General features: G+C 59.0%; 1 protein-coding gene across 1 annotated transcript in view; it reads left to right on the top strand.

Annotated features, from left to right (window-relative positions):
* Positions 1-9,754: 9,754 nt before the first annotated feature.
* The window catches only part of LOC148133640 (V-type proton ATPase catalytic subunit A-like), a gene marked incomplete at its 3' end in the record, with an annotated part of 14,791 nt that continues 1,013 nt past the window's right edge, over positions 9,755-23,532 (top strand). Inside the window, exons 1-2 of the mRNA XM_087985772.1 lie at positions 9,755-10,000; positions 20,418-20,597. Coding sequence (XP_087841898.1) covers positions 20,516-20,597 — 82 coding nt within the window. The remainder of the gene's footprint in view (positions 10,001-20,417; positions 20,598-23,532) is intronic.

Below are 23,532 nucleotides of genomic sequence, written 5' to 3'. Positions count from 1 at the left end.
AGGGAACAGACTGTGGGAGACAGAGAGAGAGGGAACAGACTGTGGGAGGGAGAGAGAGAGAGAGAGGGTACAGACTGTGGGGGAGAGGGAGTGAGAGAGAGGGAACAGACTGTGGGGGGGAGAGAGAGAGGGTACAGATTGTGGGGGGGGGAGCGAGAGAGAGAGGGTACAGACTGTGGGGAGAGAGAGAGAGAGGGAACAGACTGTGGGGGAGAGAGAGAGAGAGGGAACAGACTGTGGGAGAGAGAGAGAGAGAGAGAGAGGGGGGAACAGACTGTGGGAGAGAGAGAGAGAGAGAGAGGGAACAGACTGTGGGAGAGAGAGAGGGAACAGACTGTGGGAGTGAGAGAGAGAGGGAACAGACTGGGAGACAGAGAGAGAGGGAACAGACTGTGGGGGAGAGAGAGAGAGAGGGAACAGACTGTGGGAGAGAGAGAGAGAGAGAGAGGGAACAGACTGTGGGAGAGAGAGAGGGAACAGACTGTGGGAGTGAGAGAGAGAGGGAACAGACTGGGAGACAGAGAGAGAGGGAACAGACTGTGGGGGAGAGAGAGAGAGAGGGAACAGACTGTGGGAGAGAGAGAGAGAGTACAGACTGTGGGAGAGAGAGAGGGAACAGACTATGGGAGAGAGAGAGAGAGGGAACAGACTGTGGGGGAGAGAGAGCGAGAGAGAGAGGGAACAGACTGTGGGGGGGAGAGAGAGAGGGAACAGACTGTGGGAGAGAGAGAGAGAGGGAACAGACTGTGGGAGAGAGAGAGGGAACAGACTGTGGGAGAGAGAGAGAGGGAACAGACTGTGGGAGAGAGAGAGGGAACAGACTGTGGGAGAGAGAGAGAGAGGGAACAGACTGTGGGGGGAGAGAGAGAGAGAGAGAGAGAGAGGGAACAGACTGTGGGTGGGGGGAGAGAGAGAGAGAGGGAACAGACTGTGGGGGAGAGAGAGAGAGGGAACAGACTGGGGGAGAGAGAGAGAGAGAGGGAACAGACTGTGGGAGAGAGAGAGAGAGGGAACAGACTGTGGGAGAGAGAGAGAGGGAACAGACTGTGGGAGAGAGAGAGAGAGGGAACAGACTGTGGGAGAGAGAGAGGGAACAGACTGTGGGAGAGAGAGAGAGAGGGAACAGACTGTGGGGGAGAGAGAGAGAGAGAGGGAACAGACTGGGGGAGAGAGAGAGAGGGAACAGACTGTGGGAGAGAGGGAGAGAGGGACCAGACTGTGGGGGAGAGAGAGAGAGAGAGAGGGAGGGAACAGACTGTGGGAGAGAGGGAGAGGGAACAGACTGGGGGAGAGAGAGAGGGAACAGACTGTGGGGGAGAGAGAGAGAGAGAGAGGGAACAGACTGTGGGAGAGAGAGAGAGAAGGGGAACAGACTGTGGGAGACAGAGAGAGAGGGAACAGACTGTGGGAGAGAGAGAGAGAGGGAACAGACTGTGGGAGAGGGAGAGAGAGGGAACAGACTGTGGGGATGAGAGAGAGGGAACAGACTGTGGGAGAGAGAGAGAGAGGGAACAGACTGTGGGGATGAGAGAGAGGGAACAGACTGTGGGAGAGAGAGAGAGAGAGAGGGAACAGACTGTGGGGGAGACAATGCCGATGTAATGAGTTAAAGTTGCCACCCCGAGCTAATGGAGTACAAAGTGTGTGAGATTTGCGACAATGCTCGATTCCAGTCTGTGCCCCGTGTTGCCTGGCAATCCCTCGCTGCCCGAGTCTGGGTCAGTTACAATCCCCCCGCACTCACAATGGCAAGTATTTTAAATCTCCGACAGCGACACCATGGTGACGGTGGAGCCGGTGGGGTGGGAGTGGGGGTGGGGGTGGGGCTGAGTGGGTGTGGGGTGAGGTGGGTGTGGGAGTGAGGGTGGGGGTGGGAGTGGGGGTGGGAGTGGGGGTGGGAGTGGGAGTGGGGGTGGGGCTGTGAGTGGGGGTGGGGTGAGGTGGGTGTGGGGGTGTGAGTGGGGGTGGGGGCGTGAGTGGGGGTGGGGGTGGGGCTGTGAGTGGGGGTGGGGGCGTGAGTGTGAGTGGGGGTGGGGGCGTGAGTGGGGGTGGGGGTGTGAGTGGGGGTGGGGGTGGGGGCGTGAGTGGGGGTGGGGGCGTGAGTGTGAGTGGGGGTGGGGGCGTGAGTGTGAGTGGGGGTGGGGGTGTGAGTGGGGGTGGGGGTGGGGGTGTGAGTGGGGGTGGGTGTGGGGGCGTGAGTGGGGGTGGGGGTGGGGGTGTGAGTGGGGGTGGGGGCGTGAGTGGGGGTGGGGGCGTGGGTGGGTGTGGGGGTGGGGGTGTGGGTGTGAGTAGGGGTGGGGGCGTGGGTGTGAGTGGGGGTGGGGGCGTGGGTGTGGGTGTGAGTGGGGGTGGGGCGTGGGTGTGAGTGGGGGTGGGGCGTGGGTGTGAGTGGGGGTGGGGCGTGGGTGGGGGTGGGGGCGTGGGTGGGTGTGGGGGTGGGTGTGTGGGTGTGAGTGGGGGTGGGGCGTGGGTGTGAGTGGGGGTGGGGGTGGGGGTGTGAGTGGGGGTGGGTGTGGGGGCGTGAGTGGGGGTGGGGGTGGGGGTGTGAGTGGGGGTGGGGGCGTGAGTGGGGGTGGGGGCGTGGGTGGGTGTGGGGGTGGGGGTGTGGGTGTGAGTGGGGGTGGGTGCGTGGGTGTGAGTGGGGGTGGGGGTGGGGGTGTGAGTGGGGGTGGGTGTGGGGGCGTGAGTGGGGGTGGGGGTGGGGGTGTGAGTGGGGGTGGGGGCGTGAGTGGGGGTGGGGGCGTGAGTGGGGGTGGGGGCGTGGGTGTGAGTGGGGGTGGGGGTGGGGGCGTGAGTGGGGGTGGGTGCGTGGGTGTGGGTGTGAGTGGGGGCGTGGATGTGGGTGTGAGTGGGGGTGGGGCGTGGGTGTGAGTGGGGGTGGGGCGTGGGTGTGAGTGGGGGTGGGGGTGGGGGCGTGGGTGTGAGTGGGGGTGGGGGTGGGGGCGTGGGTGTGAGTGGGGGTGGGGGCGTGAGTGGGGGTGGGGGCGTGGGTGTGGGTGTGAGTGGGGCGTGGGTGTGGGTGTGAGTGGGGGTGGGGGCGTGAGTGGGGGTGGGGGCGTGGGTGTGAGTGGGGGTGGGGGTGTGAGTGGGGGTGGGGCGTGGGTGTGAGTGGGGGTGGGGGCGTGGGTGTGGGTGTGAGTGGGGGTGGGGGTGGGGGTGTGGGTGGGGGTGGGGGTGTGAGTGGGGGTGGGGGCGTGGGTGTGAGTGGGGGTGGGGGTGGGGGCATGGGTGTGAGTGGGGGTGGGGGCGTGGGTGGGGGTGGGGGCGTGAGTGGGGGTGGGGGTGGGGGTGTGAGTGGGGGTGGGGGTGGGGGTGTGAGTGGGTGTGGGGGCGTGGGTGTGAGTGGGGGTGGGGGTGTGAGTGGGGGTGGGGGCGTGGGTGGGGGCGTGAGTGGGGGTGGGGGTGTGAGTGGGGGTGGGGGTGGGGGCGTGAGTGGGGGTGGGGGTGGGGGTGTGGGTGTGAGTGGGGGTGGGGGTGGGGGTGTGAGTGGGGGTGGGGGTGGGGGTGAGGGTGTGAGTGGGGGTGGGGGCGTGGGTGGGGGTGGGGGTGTGAGTGGGGGTGGGGGCGTGGGTGTGAGTGGGGGTGGGGGCATGGGTGGGGGTGGGGGTGTGAGTGGGGGTGGGGGCGTGGGTGGGGGTGGGGGCGTGAGTGGGGGTGGGGGTGGGGGTGTGGGTGTGGGTGTGAGTGGGGGTGGGGGCGTGGGTGGGGGTGTGGGTGTGAGTGGGGGTGGGGGCGTGGGTGGGGGTGTGGGTGTGAGTGGGGGTGGGGGCGTGGGTGGGGGTGTGAGTGGGGGTGGGGGCGTGGGTGGGGGTGTGAGTGGGGGTGGGGGCGTGGGTGGGGGTGGGGGCGTGGGTGGGGGTGTGAGTGGGGGTGGGGGCGTGGGTGGGGGTGGGGGCGTGGGTGGGGGCGTGAGTGGGGGTGGGGGTGGGGGTGTGGGTGGGGGTGTGGGTGTGAGTGGGGGTGGGGGCGTGGGTGGGGGTGGGGGTGTGAGTGGGGGTGGGGGCGTGGGTGGGGGTGGGGGCGTGAGTGGGGGTGTGAGTGGGGGTGGGGGCGTGAGTGGGGGTGGGGGCGTGAGTGGGGGTGGGGGCCTGAGTGGGGGTGGGGGTGTGTGTGGGGGTGGGGGTGGGGGCCTGAGTGGGGGTGGGTGTGGGGGTGTGAGTGGGGGTGGGGGTGGGGGCCTGTGTGGGGGTGGGGGTGGGGGTGTGAGTGGGGGTGGGGGTGGGGGTGTGAGTGGGGGTGGGGGTGGGGGCCTGTGTGGGGGTGGGGGTGGGGGTGTGAGTGGGGGTGGGGGTGTGAGTGGGGGTGGGGGTGGGGGCGTGAGTGGGGGTGGGGGTGGGGGTGTGAGTGGGGGTGGAGTGTGAGTGGGGGTGGGGGTGGGGGCGTGAGTGGGGGTGGGGGTGGCGGTGTGAGTGGGGGTGGAGTGTGAGTGGGGGTGGGGGTGTGAGTGGGGGTGGGGGTGGGGGTGTGAGTGGGGGTGGGGGTGGGGGCCTGTGTGGGGGTGGGGGTGGGGGTGTGAGTGGGGGTGGAGTGTGAGTGGGGGTGGGGGCGGGGGTGTGAGTGGGGGTGGGGGTGGGGGTGTGAGTGGGGGTGTGGGTGAGGGTGCGGGTGTGAAGGGTGTGTGGGTGGGGATGGGCTGGGGGTGGGGTGGGGGTGTGGGTGAGGGTGCGAGTGTGAAGGGTGTGTGGGTGGTGGTGTGGGTGAGGGTGCGGGTGGGTCCGATCAGATTTCCCACCCGAGCGACCCCACACGGTGACCGTCTGCCAGCGGCCAATGGCGGGGTCCGAACGGGCCCCAGCAACCGCTGGCCGTCCAATAGGGAGCCGCAGGAGGTAACGCTATGTCAGCGCCCCCGGGGATCGGGCTGGGGGAGGGGAGGCAGGCCGGCGCCGGGCGGTCACCCTTGGCCGTTCCAGTATGTCCTCTGGGCCCAGTATGGGCCGGGGGGGGGGGGCTGGGGTCGTGACCCCGGAGGGGCGGGCGGCTCAGAGGACCGATTACCTGCATGGATGCGGACAGTGTCCGGTCGCCCCGGCAACGGTCTCCCTTGGAGACGTCACGGTCCACAGGCGACGTCCAGGGGCCATAAAGCGGATCCACTCTGATTTGTGACACTGTTGCAAAGACACTGTGTGTGTGTGTGTGTGTGTGTCAGGGGGAGCAGGGGTGTAGGGGATTGTGAGTAAATGAGGAGGTGGGGAGGTTAACCCCCATTCTGATAAGGGTGAACTGACTCCTCCCCACTCCGGTGTGTGTAAATGGGGAGAGAGGGTGGGTGAGGGGGTTAATCCCCCTCCGATAGGGGGAACAGACTGCCCGGTGTGTGTGTAAATGGGGAGAGGGTGGGTGAGGGGGTTAATCCCCCTCCGATAGGGGGAACAGACTGCCCGGTGTGTGTGTAAATGGGGAGAGGGCGGGTGAGGGGGTTAATGCCCCTCCGATAGGGGGAACAGACTGCCCGGTGTGTGTGTAAATGGGGAGAGGGTGGGTGAGGGGGTTAATCCCCCTCCGATAGGGGGCACAGACTGCCCGGTGTGTGTAAATGGGGAGAGAGGGTGGGTGAGGGGGTTAATCCCCCTCCGATAGGGGGAACAGACTGCCCGGTGTGTGTGTAAATGGGGAGAGGGCGGGTGAGGGGGTTAATGCCCCTCCGATAGTAGGAACAGACTGCCCGGTGTGTGTAAATGGGGAGAGGATGGGTGAGGGGGGTCAGTCCCCCTCCGATAGGGGGCACAGACTGCCCGGTGTGTGTAAATGGGGAGAGGGTAGGTGAGGGGGTTAATCCCCCTCCGATAGGGTGCACAGACTGCCCGGTGTGTGTAAATGGGGAGAGGGTGGGTGAGGGGTTTAATCCCCCTCCGATAGGGGGAACAGACTGCCCGGTGTGTGTGTAAATGGGGAGAGGGTGGGTGAGGGGGTTAATCCCCCTTCAATAGGGGGCACAGACTGCCCGGTGTGTGTGTAAATGGGGAGAGGGTGGGTGAGGGGGTTAATCCCCCTCCGATAGGGGGCACAGACTGCCCGGTGTGTGTAAATGGGGAGAGGGTGGGTGAGGGGGTTAATCCCCCTCCGATAGGGGGAACAGACTGCCCGATGTGTGTGTAAATGGGGAGAGGGTAGGTGAGGGGGTTAATGCCCCTCCGATAGTAGGAACAGACTGCCCGGTGTGTGTAAATGGGGAGAGGATGGGTGAGGGGGTCAGTCCCCCTCCGATAGGGGGCACAGACTGCCCGGTGTGTGTAAATGGGGAGAGGGTAGGTGAGGGGGTTAATCCCCCTCCAATAGGGTGCACAGACTGCCTGGTGTGTGTGTAAATGGGGAGAGGGTGGGTGAGGGGGTTAATCCCCCTCCGATAGGGGGCACAGACAGCCCGGTGTGTGTAAATGGGGAGAGGGTAGGTGAGGGGGTTAATCCCCCTCCGATAGGGGGAACAGACTGCCCGGTGTGTGTGTAAATGGGGAGAGGGTGGGTGAGGGGGTTAATCCCCCTCCGATAGGGGAAACAGACTGCCCGGTGTGTGTGTAAATGGGGAGAGGGCGGGTGAGGGGGTTAATCCCCCTCCGATAGGGGGCACAGACTGCCCGGTGTGTGTGTAAATGGGGAGAGGGTGCGTGAGGGGGTTAATCCCCCTCCAATAGGGGGCACAGACTGCCAGGTGTGTGTGTAAATGGGGAGAGGGTGGGTGAGGGGGTTAATCCCCCTCCGATAGGGGGCACAGACTGCCCGGTGTGTGTGTAAATGGGGAGAGGGCGGGTGAGGGGGTTAATGCCCCTCCGATAGTAGGAACAGACTGCCCGGTGTGTGTAAATGGGGAGAGGATGGGTGAGGGGGTCAGTCCCCCTCCGATAGGGGGCACAGACTGCCCGGTGTGTGTAAATGGGGAGAGGGTAGGTGAGGGGGTTAATCCCCCTCCGATAGGGTGCACAGACTGCCTGGTGTGTGTGTAAATGGGGAGAGGGTGGGTGAGGGGGTTAATCCCCCTCCGATAGGGTGCACAGACTGCCCGGTGTGTGTAAATGGGGAGAGGGTGGGTGAGGGGGTTAATCCCCCTCCGATAGGGGGAACAGACTGCCCGGTGTGTGTAAATGGGGAGAGGGTGGGTGAGGGGGTTAATCCCCCTCCGATAGGGGGAACAGACTGCCCGGTGTGTGTGTAAATGGGGAGAGGGTGGGTGAGGGGGTTAATCCCCCTCCGATAGGGGGCACAGACTGCCCAGTATGTGTGTAAATGGGGAGAGGGTGGGTGAGGGGGTTAATCCCCCTCCGATAGGGGGAACAGACTGCCCGGTGTGTGTGTAAATGGGGAGAGGGTGGGTGAGGGGGTTAATCCCCCTCCGATAGGGGGCACAGACTGCCCGGTGTGTGTAAATGGGGAGAGGGTGGGTGAGGGGGTTAATCCCCCTCCGATAGGGGGCACAGACTGCCCAGTATGTGTGTAAATGGGGAGAGGGTGGGTGAGGGGGTTAATCCCCCTCCGATAGGGGGAACAGACTGCCCAGTATGTGTGTAAATGGGGAGAGGGTGTGTGAGGGGGTTAATCCCCCTCCGATAGGGGGAACAGACTGCCCGGTGTGTGTGTAAATGGGGAGAGGGTGTGTGTGGGGGTTAATCCCCCTCCGATAGGGGGAACAGACTGCCCGGTGTGTGTGTAAATGGGGAGAGGGTGTGTGAGGGGGTTAATCCCCCTCCGATAGGGGGCACAGACAGCCCGGTGTGTGTAAATGGGGAGAGGGTGGGTGAGGGGGTTAATCCCCCTCCGATAGGGGGCACAGACTGCCCGGTGTGTGTAAATGGGGAGAGGGTGTGTGAGGGGGTTAATCCCCCTCCGATAGGGGGCACAGACTGCCCGGTGTGTGTAAATGGGAAGAGGGTGGGTGAGGGGGTTAATCCGCCTCCGATAGGTGGCACAGACTGCCCGGTGTGTGTGTAAATGGGGAGGGGGTAGGTGAGGGGGTTAATCCCCCTCCGATAGGGGGCACAGACTGCCCGGTGTGTGTGTAAATGGGGAGAGGGTGGGTGAGGGGGTCAGTCCCCCTCTGATAGGGGACACAGACTACCCAGTGTGTGTAAATGGGGAGTGGGTGAGTGAGGGGGTTAATCCCCCTCCGATAGGGGGCACAGACTGCCCGGTGTGTGTAAATGGGGAGAGGGCGGGTGAGGGGTTAATCCCCCTCCGATAGGGGGCACAGACTGCCCGGTGTGTGTGTAAATGGGGAGAGGGTGCGTGAGGGGGTTAATCCCCCTCCGATAGGGGGCACAGACTGCCCGGTGTGTGTGTAAATGGGGAGAGGGTGGGTGAGGGGGTCAGTCCCCCTCTGATAGGGGACACAGACTACCCGGTGTGTGTAAATGGGGAGAGGGTGGGTGAGGGGGTTATATCCCCTCCGATAGGGGGCACAGACTGCCCGGTATGTGTGTAAATGGGGAGAGTGTGGGTGAGGGGGTTAATCCCCCTCCGATAGGGGGCACAGACTGCCCGGTGTGTGTAAATGGGGAGAGGGTGGGTGAGGGGGTTAATCCCCCTCCGATAGGGGGCACAGACTGCCCGGTGTGTGTAAATGGGGAGAGGGTGGGTGAGGGGGTTAATCTCCCCTCCGATAGGGGGCACAGACTGCCCGGTGTGTGTGTAAATGGGGAGAGGGCGGGTGAGGGGGTTAATCCCCCTCCGATAGGGGGCACAGACTGCCCGGTGTGTGTGTGTAAATGGGGAGAAACAGGGTTGGTTGAGATTAAACAGTCTAGTTGAATTGGGATGGTGAGGTTTTAACTAGTTGGTGTCTGTAATTGCGACCTATTCCCAGTTTGAACAGGGTAAGGTGCATATAAACACCCAGTTCACATTGCACTGTCAGCATTGTAGAGATAGCAATATTGTGAGACTGAGCAGTGCAGAGAGAGAGAGAGAGAGAGTGAGAAGAGAGTGAGGCAGATAGAGACAGAGAGAGAGACAGACAGAGAGAGAGAGAAAGAGAGAGTGAGAGAGGGACATCGATGGAGAGGGATAGACAGAGAGAGAGAGATAGACAGAGATAGAGAGATACTGAGACAGAGAGAGAGAGATAGAGAGATACTGAGACAGAGAGAGATACTGAGACAGAGAGAGAGAGAGAGATAGACAGATACTGAGACAGAGAGAGAGAGATTGAGAGAGAGAGCTAAAGAGAGACAGAAAGAAAAAGAGACACAGAGAGATAGAGAGACAGAGAGAGATAGAGATAAAGAGATACTGAGACAGAGAGAGAGAGACAGAGAGATACTGAGACAGAGAGAGATAGAGAGATACTGAGACAGAGAGAGAGATAGAAAGATACTGAGACAGAGAGAGAGATAGAAAGATACTGAGACAGAGAGAGAGAGATTGAGAGAGAGAGCTAAAGAGAGACAGAAAAAAAGAGAGACACAGAGAGATAGAGAGACAGAGAGAGAGAGGGACAGAGAGATAGAAACAGAGAAATAGAGAGACGGAGAGGGAGAGAGACAGAGAGAGAGCGAGAGAGAGAGAGACAGAGAGAGAGCAAGAGAGAGAGAGTGTGAGAGAGACACACAAAAAGAGGGACAGAGAGAGAGGGGAAAGTGAGTAAACGAGAGACCGAGAGAAAGAGATAAAGAAAGACAAACAGAGAGGGGAACAGGCGAAACGTGGGAGAGGGAGTGAAATAGAGACGTGAACTGAGGGAGAAAGAGACACACAGGGAGAGAAATAGCAACAGAAAGTGACAGACAGGGGGACAGGGCAAAGGGAGGGAGACAAAAACAGAATTAGACAGAGATAGAGAGAGAGAGGTAGAGAGACGAAGGAAATAGAGATAGTGAGGGTGTTAAAGAGAGAGAGGGGGCGTGAGACAATAAGAGAAACTGAGAGAAGACAGATCGAAAGAGACAGACTGAGAAACAAGAGATATAGAGAGAGCAGGAGAGAGGGAGAACAAGAGAGATAGGGACAGGCGGACGCACAGGGTCGGTGTGAGGGGGGTGACAGGGTCGGTGAGTTGCAAGATACCTTGGTAAGTATTGGCTTGGACCCACTGCATCGTCAGAGGGTCCCATCACTGCCATTCTCTGTGCGTGTATTCATATTGCTGCTATCTCAGAGTCGGACCCAATCCAACACAGGCCAGATCACACTCCGACCGCCTCACTCGCAATCCCAAAGTCATGTCAGTCACCATGAGAGGGGAGAGTGTAGATGGGGCAGTGGGAGGGGGATTGAATGGGGGTGTACAGACTGTGATGGGGGAGAGTGTAGATGGGGCAGTGGGAGGGGGATTGAATGGGGGTGTACAGACTGTGATGGGGGAGAGCGTAGATGGGACAGTGGGAGGGGGGATTGAATGGGGGTGTACAGACTGTGATGGGGGAGAGTGTAGATGGGGCAGTGGGAGGGGGGATTGAATGGGGGTGTACAGACTGTGATGGGGGAGAGTGTAGATGGGGCAGTGGGAGGGGGATTGAATGGGGGTGTACAGACTGTGATGGGGGAGAGTGTAGATGGGGCAGTGGGAGGGGGATTGAATGGGGGTGTACAGACTGTGATGGGGGAGAGTGTAGATGGTGCAGTGGGAGTGGGATTGAATGGGGGTGTACAGACTGTGATGGGGGAGAGTGTCGATGGGGCAGTGGGAGGGGGATTGAATGGGGGTGTACAGACTGTGATGGGGGAGAGTGTCGATGGGGCAGTGGGAGGGGGATTGAATGGGGGTGTACAGACTGTGATAGGGAAGAGTGTAGATGGGGCAGTGGGAGGGGGGATTGAATGGGGGTGTACAGACTGTGATGGGGGAGAGTGCAGATGGGGCAGTGGGAGGGGGATTGAATGGGGGTGTACAGACTGTGATGGGGAGAGTGTAGATGGGGCAGTGGGAGGGGGGATTGAATGGGGGTGTACAGACTGTGATGGGGGAGAGTGTAGATGGGGCAGTGGGGGGGGGATTGAATGGGGGTATACAGACTGTGATGGAGGAGAGTGTAGATGGGGCAGTGGGAGGGGGATTGAATGGGGGTGTACAGACTGTGATAGGGAAGAGTGTAGATGGGGCAGTGGGAGGGGGGATTGAATGGGGGTGTACAGACTGTGATGGGGGAGAGTGTAGATGGGGCAGTGGGAGGGGGATTGAATGGGGGTGTACAGACTGTGATGGGGGAGAGTGTAGATGGGGCAGTGGGGGGGGGATTGAATGGGGGTATACAGACTGTGATGGGGGAGAGTGTAGATGGGGCAGTGGGAGGGGGATTGAATGGGGGTGTACAGACTGTGATAGGGAAGAGTGTAGATGGGGCAGTGGGAGGGGGGATTGAATGGGGGTGTACAGACTGTGATGGGGGAGAGTGTAGATGGGGCAGTGGGAGGGGGATTGAATGGGGGTGTACAGACTGTGATGGGGGTGAGTGCAGATGGGGCAGTGGGAGGGGGATATAATGGGGGTGTACAGACTGTGATGGGGGAGAGTGCAGATGGAGCAGTGGGAGGGGGATTGACTGGGGGTGTACAGACTGTGATGGGGAGAGTGTAGATGGGGCAGTGGGGGGGGGATTGAATGGGGGTGTACAGACTGTGATGGGGGAGAGTGTAGATGGGGCAGTGGGAGGGGGGATTGAATGGGGGTGTACAGACTGTGATGGGGGAGAGTGTAGATGGGGCAGTGGGAGGGGGATTGAATGGGGGTATACAGACTGTGATAGGGGAGAGTGTAGATGGGGCAGTGGGAGGGGGATTGAATGGGGGGTGTACAGACTGTGATGGGGGTGAGTGTAGATGGGGCAGTGGGAGGGGGATTGAATGGGGGTGTACAGACTGTGATGGGGGAGAGTGTAGATGGGGCAGTGGGGGGGGGGATTGAATGGGGGTATACAGACTGTGATGGGGGAGAGTGTAGATGGGGCAGTGGGGGGGGGGGATTGAATGGGTGTGTACAGACTGTGATGGGGGAGAGTGTAGATGGTGCAGTGGGAGGGGGGATTGAATGGGGGTATACAGACTGTGATGGGGGAGAGGGTAGATGGGGCAGTGGGGGGGGGGATTGAATGGGGGTGTACAGACTGTGATGGGGGAGAGTGTAGATGGGGCAGTGGGAGGGGGATTGAATGGGAGTGTACAGACTGTGATGGGGGAGAGTGTAGATGGGGCAGTGGGAGGGGGATTGAATGGGGGTGTACAGTCTGTAAGAGGGGAGAGTGTAGATGGGGCAGTGGGAGGGGGGATTGAATGGGGGTGTACAGACTGTGATAGGGAAGAGTGTAGATGGGGCAGTGGGAGGGGGGATTGAATGGGGGTGTACAGACTGTGATGGGGGAGAGTGTAGATGGGGCAGTGGGGGGGGGATTGAATGGGGGTATACAGACTGTGATGGGGGAGAGTGTAGATGGGGCAGTGGGAGGGGGATTGAATGGGGGTGTACAGACTGTGATGGGGGAGAGTGTAGATGGGGCAGTGGGAGGGGGATTGAATGGGGGTGTACAGACTGTGATGGGGGTGAGTGCAGATGGGGCAGTGGGAGGGGGATATAATGGGGGTGTACAGACTGTGATGGGGGAGAGTGCAGATGGAGCAGTGGGAGGGGGATTGACTGGGGGTGTACAGACTGTGATGGGGAGAGTGTAGATGGGGCAGTGGGGGGGGGATTGAATGGGGGTGTACAGACTGTGATGGGGGAGAGTGTAGATGGGGCAGTGGGAGGGGGGATTGAATGGGGGTGTACAGACTGTGATGGGGGAGAGTGTAGATGGGGCAGTGGGAGGGGGATTGAATGGGGGTATACAGACTGTGATGGGGGAGAGTGTAGATGGGGCAGTGGGAGGGGGATTGAATGGGGGTGTACAGACTGTGATGGGGGAGAGTGTAGATGGGGCAGTGGGAGGGGGATTGAATGGGGGTGTACAGACTGTGATGGGGGAGAGTGTAGATGGGGCAGTGGGAGGGGGATTGAATGGGGGTGTACAGACTGTGATGGGGGAGAGTGTAGATGGGGCAGTGGGAGGGGGATTGAATGGGGGTGTACAGACTGTGATGGGGGAGAGTGTAGATGGGGCAGTGGGAGGGGGATTGAATGGGGGTGTACAGACTGTGATGGGGGAGAGTGTAGATGGGGCAGTGGGAGGGGGATTGAATGGGGGTGTACAGACTGTGATAGGGGAGAGTGTAGATGGGGCAGTGGGAGGGGGATTGAATGGGGGTGTACAGTCTGTGATGGGGGAGAGTGTAGATGGGGCAGTGGGAGTGGGATTGAATGGGGGTGTACAGACTGTGATGGGGAGAGTGTAGATGGGGCAGTGGGAGGGGGATTGAATGGGGGTGTACAGACTGTGATGGGGGAGAGTGTAGATGGGGCAGTGGGAGTGGGATTGAATGGGGGTGTACAGACTGTGATGGGGGAGAGTGTAGATGGGGCAGTGGGAGGGGGTTGAATGGGGGTGTACAGACTGTGATGGGGGAAGAGTGTAGATGGGGCAGTGGGAGGGGGATTGAATGGGGGTGTACAGACTGTGATGGGGAGAGTGTAGATGGGGCAGTGGGAGGGGGATTGAATGGGGGTGTACAGACTGTGATGGGGGAGAGTGTAGATGGGGCAGTGGGAGGGGGATTGAATGGGGGTGTACAGACTGTGATGGGGGAGAGTGTAGATGGGGCAGTGGGAGTGGGATTGAATGGGGGTGTACAGACTGTGATGGGGAGAGTGTAGATGGGGCAGTGGGAGGGGGATTGAATGGGGGTGTACAGACTGTGATGGGGGAGAGTGTAGATGGGGCAGTGGGAGGGGGATTGAATGGGGGTGTACAGACTGTGATGGGGAGAGTGTAGATGGGGCAGTGGGAGGGGGATTGAATGGGGGTGTACAGACTGTGATGGAGGAGAGTGTAGATGGGGCAGTGGGAGGGGGATTGAATGGGGGTGTACAGTCTGTGATGGGGGAGAGTGTAGATGGGGCAGTGGGAGGGGGATTGAATGGGGGTGTACAGACTGTGATGGGGGAGAGTGTAGATGGGGCAGTGGGAGGGGGATTGAATGGGGGTGTACAGACTGTGATGGGGGAGAGTGTAGATGGGGCAGTGGGAGGGGGATTGAATGGGGGTGTACAGACTGTGATGGGGAGAGTGTAGATGGGGCAGTGGGAGGGGGATTGAATGGGGGTGTACAGACTGTGATGGGGGAGAGTGTAGATGGGGCAGTGGGAGGGGGATTGAATGGGGGTGTACAGACTGTGATGGGGAGAGTGTAGATGGGGCAGTGGAGGGGGGATTGAATGGGGGTTTACAGACTGTGAAAGGGGAGAGTGTAGATGGAGCATTGGGAGGGGGATTGAATGGGGGTGTACAGACTGTGATAGGGGAGAGTGTAGATGGGGCAGTGGGAGGGGGATTGAATGGGGGTATACAGACTGTGATAGGGGAGAGTATAGATGGGGCAGTGGGAGGGGGATTGAATGGGGGTGTACAGACTGTGATGGGGGAGAGTGTAGATAGGGCAGTGGGAGGGGGATTGAATGGGGGTGTACAGACTGTGATGGGGGAGAGTTTAGATGGGGCAGTGGGAGGGGGATTGAATGGGGGTGTACAGACTGTGATGGGGGAAGAGTGTAGATGGGGCAGTGGGAGGGGGATTGACTGGGGGTGTACAGACTGGGATGGGGGAGGGTGTAGATGGGGCAGTGGGAGGGGGATTGAATGGGGGTATACAGACTGTGATGGAGGAGAGTGTAGATGGGGCAGTGGGAGGGGGATTGAATGGGGGTGTACAGACTGTGATGGGGGAGAGTGTAGATGGGGCAGTGGGAGGGGGATTGAATGGGGGTGTACAGACTGTGATGGGGAGAGTGTAGATGGGGCAGTGGGAGGGGGATTGAATCTGGGTTTACAGACTGTGATGGGGAAGAGTGTAGATGGGGCAGGGGGAGGGGGGATTGAATGGGGGTGTACAGACTGTGATGGGGGAGAGTGTAGATGGAGCAGTGGGAGGGGGATTGAATGGGGGTGTACAGACTGTGATAGGGGAGAGTGTAGATGGTGCAGTGGGAGGGGGATTGAATGGGGGTGTACAGACTGTGATGGGGGAGAGTGTAGATGGGGCAGTGGGAGGGGGATTGACTGGGGGTGTACAGACTGGGATGGGGGAGGGTGTAGATGGGGCAGTGGGAGGGGGATTGAATGGGGGTATACAGACTGTGATGGAGGAGAGTGTAGATGGGGCAGTGGGAGGGGGATTGAATGGGGGTGTACAGACTGTGATGGGGGAGAGTGTAGATGGAGCAGTGGGAGGGGGGATTGAATGGGGGTGTACAGACTGTGATGGGGGAGAGTGTAGATGGGGCAGTGGGAGGGGGGATTGAATGGGGGTGTACAGACTGTGATGGGGGAGAGTGTAGATGGGGCAGTGGGAGGGGGATTGAATGGGGGTGTACAGACTGTGATGGGGAGAGTGTAGATGGGGCAGTGGGAGGGGGGATTGAATGGGGGTGTACAGACTGTGATGGGGGAGAGTGTAGATGGTGCAGTGGGAGGGGGATTGAATGGGGGTATACAGACTGTGATGGGGGAGAGTATAGATGGGGCAGTGGGAGGGGGATTGAATGGGGGTGTACAGACTGTGATGGGGGAGAGTGTAGATGGGGCAGTGGGAGGGGGGATTGAATGGGGGTGTACAGACTGTGATGGGGGAGAGTGTAGATGGGGCAGTGGGAGGGGGATTGAATGGGGGTGTACAGACTGTGATGGGGAGAGTGTAGATGGGGCAGTGGGAGGGGGGATTGAATGGGGGTATACAGACTGTGATGGGGGAGAGTGTAGATGGTGCAGTGGGAGGGGGATTGAATGGGGGTATACAGACTGTGATGGAGGAGAGTGTAGATGGGGCAGTGGGAGGGGGGATTGAATGGGGGTGTACAGACTGTGATGGGGCAGAGTGTAGATGGGGCAGTGGGAGGGGGGATTGAATGGGGGTGTGCAGACTGTGATGGGGGAGAGTGTAGATGGGGCAGTGGGAGGGGGATTGAATGGGGGTGTACAGACTGTGATGGGGGAGACTGTAGATGGTGCAGTGGGAGGGGGTTGAATGGGGATGTACAGACTGTGATGGGGGAGGGTGTAGATGGGGCAGTGGGAGGGGGATTGAATGGGGGTGTACAGACTGTGATGGGGGAGAGTGTAGATGGGGCAGTGGGAGGGGGATTGAATGGGGGTGTACAGACTGTGATAGGGGAGAGTATAGATGGGGCAGTGGGAGGGGGATTGAATGGGGGTGTACAGACTGTGATGGGGGAGAGTGTAGATGGGGCAGTGGGAGGGGGATTGAATGGGGGTGTACAGACTGGGATGGAGGAGAGTGTAGATGGGGCAGTGGGAGGGGGATTGAATGGGGGTGTACAGACTGTGATGGGGGAGAGTGTAGATGGGGCAGTGGGAGGGGAATTGAATGGGGGTATACAGACTGTGATGGGGGAGAGTGTAGATGGGGCAGTGGGAGGGGGATTGAATGGGGGTGTACAGACTGTGATGGGGAGAGTGTAGATGGGGCAGTGGGAGGGGGATTGAATTGGGGTTTACAGACTGTGATGAGGGAGAGTGTAGATGGGGCAGTGGGATGGGGATTGAATGGGGGTTTACAGACTCTGATGGGGAGAGTGTAGATGGGGCAGTGGGAGGGGGATTGAATGGGGGTGTACAGACTGTGATGGGGGAGAGTGTAGATGGGGCAGGGGGAGGGGGGATTGAATGGGGGTGTACAGACTGTGATGGGGGAGAGTGTAGATGGGGCAGTGGGAGGGGGGATTGAATGGGGGTGTACAGACTGTGATGGGGGAGAGTGTAGATGGAGCAGTGGGAGGGGGATTGAATGGGGGTGTACAGACTGTGATGGGGGAGAGTGTAGATGGGGCAGTGGGAGGGGGATTGACTGGGGGTGTACAGACTGGGATGGGGGAGGGTGTAGATGGGGCAGTGGGAGGGGGATTGAATGGGGGTATACAGACTGTGATGGAGGAGAGTGTAGATGGGGCAGTGGGAGGGGGATTGAATGGGGGTGTACAGACTGTGATGGGGGAGAGTGTAGATGGGGCAGTGGGAGGGGGATTGAATGGGGGTGTACAGACTGTGATGGGGGAGAGTGTAGATGGGGCAGTGGGAGGGGGATTGAATGGGGGTGTACAGACTGTGATGGGGGAGAGTGTAGATGGGGCAGTGGGAGGGGAATTGAATGGGGGTATACAGACTGTGATGGGGGAGAGTGTAGATGGGGCAGTGGGAGGGGGATTGAATGGGGGTGTACAGACTGTGATGGGGAGAGTGTAGATGGGGCAGTGGGAGGGGGATTGAATGGGGGTTTACAGACTGTGATGGGGGAGAGTGTAGATGGGGCAGTGGGAGGGGGATTGAATGGGGGTTTACAGACTCTGATGGGGAGAGTGTAGATGGGGCAGTGGGAGGGGGATTGAATGGGGGTGTACAGACTGTGATGGGGGAGAGTGTAGATGGGGCAGGGGGAGGGGGGATTGAATGGGGGTGTACAGACTGTGATGGGGGAGAGTGTAGATGGGGCAGTGGGAGGGGGGATTGAATGGGGGTATACAGACTGTGATGGGGGAGAGTGTAGATGGGGCAGTGGGAGGGGGATTGAATGGGGGTGTACAGACTGTGATGGGGGAGAGTGTAGATGGGGCAATGGGAGGGGGATTGAATGGGGGTGTACAGACTGTGATGGGGGAGGGTGTAGATGGGGCAGTGGGAGGGGGATTGAATGGGGGTGTACAGACTGTGATGGGGGAGACTGTAGATGGGAGGGGGATTGAATTGACTTCAGATTGAAAATGAAACGTCCTTTCAAACGAACGATGTCCTTGCTGTTGCTGGTATTGTGATGGGAGATAATTCCAAATATTTTGTAAACCTCAGATATATCTGTGATCTCAACTCCCTTGAACCTGGTCTGGAGAGTTTCAGCTAGAGCAGATTTCCTTGATTTAGCCGCCTGGAAGCAGTGACACATCTTACGTTGCCTCAAGGGGCTTAATTATCATTGAGATTTCGACCTTGAGTCCTCTCAGGAAATGTGAGCCCCATGGGTCTGAGCTTCAGTCGACAAGGGACAGTTTAAGACACAGAACGAGAGTCTGACTCAGAGGGGGAGAGAATCTCGGAGTTCAGTACCCAGAGAGACGAAGGCGAGACCGTCATGTGGTTACAGAGACAGGGAGGGGGTGTAGGGGCTGGAGGGGGTTACAGAGATAGGAAGGGGGTGTAGGGGCTGGAGGGGGTTACAGAGATAGGGAGGGGGTGTAGGGGCTGGAGGGGGTTACAGAGATAGGGAGGGGGTGTAGGGGCTGGAGTGGGTTACAGAGACAGGGAGGGGGTGTAGGGGCTGGAGGGGGTTACAGAGACAGGGAGGGGGTGTAGAGGCTGGAGGGGGTTACAGAGATAGGGAGGGAGTGTAGGGGCTGGTGGAGGTTACAGAGATAGGGAGGGGGTGTAGGGGCTGGAGGGGGTTACAGTGATAGGGAGGGGGTATAGGGGCTGGAGGGGGTTACAGAGATAGGGAGGGGCTGTAGGGGCTGGAGGGGGTTACAGAGATAGGGAGGGGGTGTAGGGGCTGGAGGGGGTTACAGTGATAGGGAAGGGGTATAGGGGCTGGAGGGGGTTACAGAGATAGGGAGGGGGTGTAGGGGCTGGAGGGGGTTACAGAGATAGGGAGGGGGTGTAGGGCTGGAGGGGGTTACAGAGATAGGGAGGGGTGTAGGGGCTGGAGGGGGTTACAGAGATAGGGAGGGGGTGAAGAGGCTGGTGGGGGTTACAGAGATAGGGAGGGGGTGTAGGGGCTGGAGGGGGTTACAGAGATAGGGAGGGGGTGTAGGGGCTGGAGGGGGTTACAGAGATAGGGAGGGTCGTAGGGTGTGGAGGAGGTGACAGAGATAGGGAGGGGGTGTCGGGGCTGGAGGGGGTTACAGAGATAGGGAGGGGTGTAGGGGCTGGCGGGGGTTACAGAGATAGGGAGGGGGTGTAGGGGCGGGGGGGTTACAGAGATAGGGTGGGGGTGTAGTGGCTGGTGGAGGTTACAGAGATAGGGAGGGGGTGTAGGGGCTGGAGGGGGTTACAGAGATAGGGAGGGGATGTAAAGGCTGGAGGGGGTTACAGAGATAGGGAGGGGTGTAGGGGCTGGAGGGGGTTACAGAGATAGGGAGGGGGTGTAGGGGCTGGAGGAGGTTACAGAGATAGGGAGGGGGGTGTAGGGGCTGGAGGGGGTTACAGTGATAGGGAGGGGGTGTAGGGGCTGGAGAGGGTTACAGAGATAGGGAGGGGGCGTAGGGGCTGGAGAGGGTTACAGAGATAGGGAGGGGGCGTAGGGGCTGGCGGGGGTTACAGAGATAGGGAGGGGGTGTAGGGGCTGGCGGGGGTTACAGAGATAGGGAGGGGATGTAAAGGCTGGAGGGTGTTACAGAGATAGGGAGGGGGTGTAGGGGCTGGAGGGGGTTACAGAGATAGGGAGGGGGTGTAGGGGCTGGAGGGGGTTACAGAGATAGGGAGGGGTGTAGGGGCTGGAGGAGGTTACAGAGATAGGGAGGGGGTGTAGGGGCTGGAGAGGGTTACAGAGATAGGGAGGGGGTGTCGGGGCTGGAGAGGGTTACAGAGATAGGGAGGGGGCGTAGGGGCTGGAGAGGGTTACAGAGATAGGGAGGGGGCGTAGGGGCTGGAGGGGGTTACAGAGATAGGGAGGGGGCGTAGGGGCTGGAGAGGGTTACAGAGATAGGGAGGGGGCGTAGGGGCTGGAGAGGGTTACAGTGATAGGGAGGGGGTGTAGGGGCTGGAGAGGGTTACAGAGATAGGGAGGGGGCGTAGGGGCTGGAGAGGGTTACAGAGATAGGGAGGGGGCGTAGGGGCTGGCGGGGGTTACAGAGATAGGGAGGGGATGTAAAGGCTGGAGGGTGTTACAGTGATAGGGAGGGGGTGTAGGGGCTGGAGGGGGTTACAGAGATAGGGAGGGGGTGTAGGGGCTGGAGAGGGTTACAGAGATAGGGAGGGGGCGTAGGGGCTGGAGGGGGTTACAGAGATAGGGAGGGGGTGTAGGGGCTGGAGGGGGTTACAGTGATAGGGAGGGGGTATAGGGGCTGGAGGGGTTTATAGAGATAGGGAGGGGGTGTAGGGGCAGGGGGGTTACAGAGATAGGGAGGGGTGTAGGGGCTGGTGGAGGTTACAGAGATAGGGTGGGGATGTAAAGGCTGGAGGGGGTTACAGAGATAGGGAGGTGTGTAGGGGCTGGAGGGGGTTACAGAGATTGGGAGGGGGTGGAGGGGCTAGTGGGGGTTACAGAGTATGGGAGGGGGTGTAGTTTATGAACAGCCATGGTGCGTTGGTCAGCAGGGTTTGCTGGAGGAGGTATATGGGATATCCTACTGACAGCCTTTTGTGGTCACACAGCATTTATTGCTCCTTCTCCCTGTCTAGGAACTGCTGTCAGTGTGAGGGGCAGGAACATCAAACCATCGAGGAGTCTGCCATAACTTCTTCATTTCTCACACACATCCGATCCACTCACAGCCGGCATGGATTTCGAGAAACTGCCGAAGATTTGCAATGAGGAACGAGAGAGCATGTTTGGATATGTTCATGGTGTCTCGGGACCAGGTGATAGACACCAGTCAGTGTACAGATATCTCCCTGAGAGAGAGGGGACTGAGAGACACCAGTCAGTGTACAGATATCTCCCTGAGAGAGAGAGGGGACTGAGAGACACCAGTCAGTGTACAGATATCTCCCTGAGAGAGAGAGAGAGGGGACTGAGAGACACCAGTCAGTGTACAGATATCTCCCTGAGAGAGAGAGAGAGGGGACTGAGAGACACCAGTCAGTGTACAGATATCTCCCTGAGAGAGAGAGGGGACTGAGAGACACCAGTCAGTGTATAGATATCTCCCTGAGAGAGAGGGGACTGTGAGACACCAGTCAGTGTACAGATATCTCCCTGAGAGAGAGAGGGGACTGAGAGACACCAGTCAGTGTACAGATATCTCCCTGAGAGAGAGGGGACTGAGAGACACCAGTCAGTGTACAGATATCTCCCTGAGAGAGAGAGGGGACTGAGAGACACCAGTCAGTGTACAGATATCTCCCTGAGAGAGAGAGGACTGAGAGACACCAGTCAGTGTACAGATATCTCCCTGAGAGAGAGGGGACTGAGAGACACCAGTCAGTGTACAGATATCTCCCTGAGAGAGAGAGAGGGGACTGAGAGACACCAGTCAGTGTACAGATATCTCCCTGAGAGAGAGAGGGACTGAGAGACACCAGTCAGTGTACAGATATCTCCCTGAGAGAGAGAGGGACTGAGAGACACCAGTCAGTGTACAGATATCTCTGTGAGAGAGAGGGGACTGAGAGACACCAGTCAGTGTACAGATATCTCCCTGAGAGCGAGAGGGGACTGAGAGACACCAGTCAGTGTACAGATATCTCCCTGAGAGAGAGAGAGGGGACTGAGAGACACCAGTCAGTGTACAGATATCTCTCTGAGAGAGAGAGAGGGGACTGAGAGACACCAGTCAGTGTACAGATATCTCCCTGAGGGAGAGAGAGAGAGAGGGGACTGAGAGACACCAGTCAGTGTACAGATATCTCCCCGAGAGAGAGGGGACTGAGAGACACCAGTCAGTGTACAGATATCTCCCTGAGAGAGAGAGAGGGGACTGAGAGACACCAGTCAGTGTACAGATATCTCCCTGAGGGAGAGAGAGAGAGAGGGGACTGAGAGACACCAGTCAGTGTACAGATATCTCCCCGAGAGAGAGGGGACTGAGAGACACCAGTCAGTGTACAGATATCTCCCTGAGAGAGAGGGGACTGAGAGACACCAGTCAGTGTACAGATATCTCCCTGAGAGAGAGAGGGGACTGAGAGACACCAGTCAGTGTACAGATATCTCCCTGAGAGAGAGAGAGAGAGAGAGGGGACTGAGAGACACCAGTCAGTGTACAGATATCTCCCTGAGAGAGAGAGAGGGGACTGAGAGACACCAGTCAGTGTACAGATATCTCCCTGAGAGAGAGGGGACTGAGAGACACCAGTCAGTGTACAGATATCTCCCTGAGAGAGAGAGGGGACTGAGAGACACCAGTCAGTGTACAGATATCTCCCTGAGAGAGAGAGGGGACTGAGAGACACCAGTCAGTGTACAGATATCTCCCTGAGAGAGAGAGGGGACTGAGAGACACCAGTCAGTGTACAGATATCTCCCTGAGAGAGAGAGAGAGGGGACTGAGAGACACCAGTCAGTGTACAGATATCTCCCTGAGAGAGAGAGGACTGAGAGACACCAGTCAGTGTACAGATATCTCCCTGAGAGAGAGGGGACTGAGAGACACCAGTCAGTGTACAGATATCTCCCTGAGAGAGAGAGAGGGGACTGAGAGACACCAGTCAGTGTATAGATATCTCCCTGAGAGAGAGAGGGACTGAGAGACACCAGTCAGTGTACAGATATCTCCCTGAGAGAGAGAGGGACTGAGAGACACCAGTCAGTGTACAGATATCTCTGTGAGAGAGAGGGGACTGAGAGACACCAGTCAGTGTACAGATATCTCCCTGAGAGCGAGAGGGGACTGAGAGACACCAGTCAGTGTACAGATATCTCCCTGAGAGAGAGAGAGGGGACTGAGAGACACCAGTCAGTGTACAGATATCTCCCTGAGAGAGAGAGAGGGGACTGAGAGACACCAGTCAGTGTACAGATATCTCCCTGAGGGAGAGAGAGAGAGAGGGGACTGAGAGACACCAGTCAGTGTACAGATATCTCCCCGAGAGAGAGGGGACTGAGAGACACCAGTCAGTGTACAGATATCTCCCTGAGAGAGAGGGGACTGAGAGACACCAGTCAGTGTACAGATATCTCCCTGAGAGAGAGAGGGGACTGAGAGACACCAGTCAGTGTACAGATATCTCCCTGAGAGAGAGAGAGGGGACTGAGAGACACCAGTCAGTGTACAGATATCTCCCTGAGAGAGAGAGAGGGGACTGAGAGACACCAGTCAGTGTACAGATATCTCCCTGAGAGAGAGGGGACTGAGAGACACCAGTCAGTGTACAGATATCTCCCTGAGAGAGAGAGGGGACTGAGAGACACCAGTCAGTGTACAGATATCTCCCTGAGAGAGAGAGGGGACTGAGAGACACCAGTCAGTGTACAGATATCTCCCTGAGAGAGAGAGGGGACTGAGAGACACCAGTCAGTGTACAGATATCTCCCTGAGAGAGAGAGGACTGAGAGACACCAGTCAGTGTACAGATATCTCCCTGAGAGAGAGGGGTCTGAGAGACACCAGTCAGTGTACAGATATCTCCCTGAGAGAGAGAGAGGGGACTGAGAGACACCAGTCAGTGTACAGGTATCTCCCTGAGAGAGAGAGAGGGGACTGAGAGACACCAGTCAGTGTACAGATATCTCCCTGAGAGAGAGGGGACTGAGAGACACCAGTCAGTGTACAGATATCTCCCTGAGAGAGAGAGGGGACTGAGAGACACCAGTCAGTGTACAGATATCTCCCTGAGAGAGAGAGAGGGGACTGAG

The sequence above is a fragment of the Chiloscyllium plagiosum genome, unplaced genomic scaffold, assembly GCF_037043375.1.
Source record: "Chiloscyllium plagiosum isolate Xiang-an unplaced genomic scaffold, Cpla_swu_hap1 HiC_scaffold_239, whole genome shotgun sequence".
Taxonomy (NCBI): Eukaryota; Metazoa; Chordata; class Chondrichthyes; order Orectolobiformes; family Hemiscylliidae; genus Chiloscyllium; species Chiloscyllium plagiosum.
This window is presented reverse-complemented; position numbering and strand designations above follow the sequence as displayed.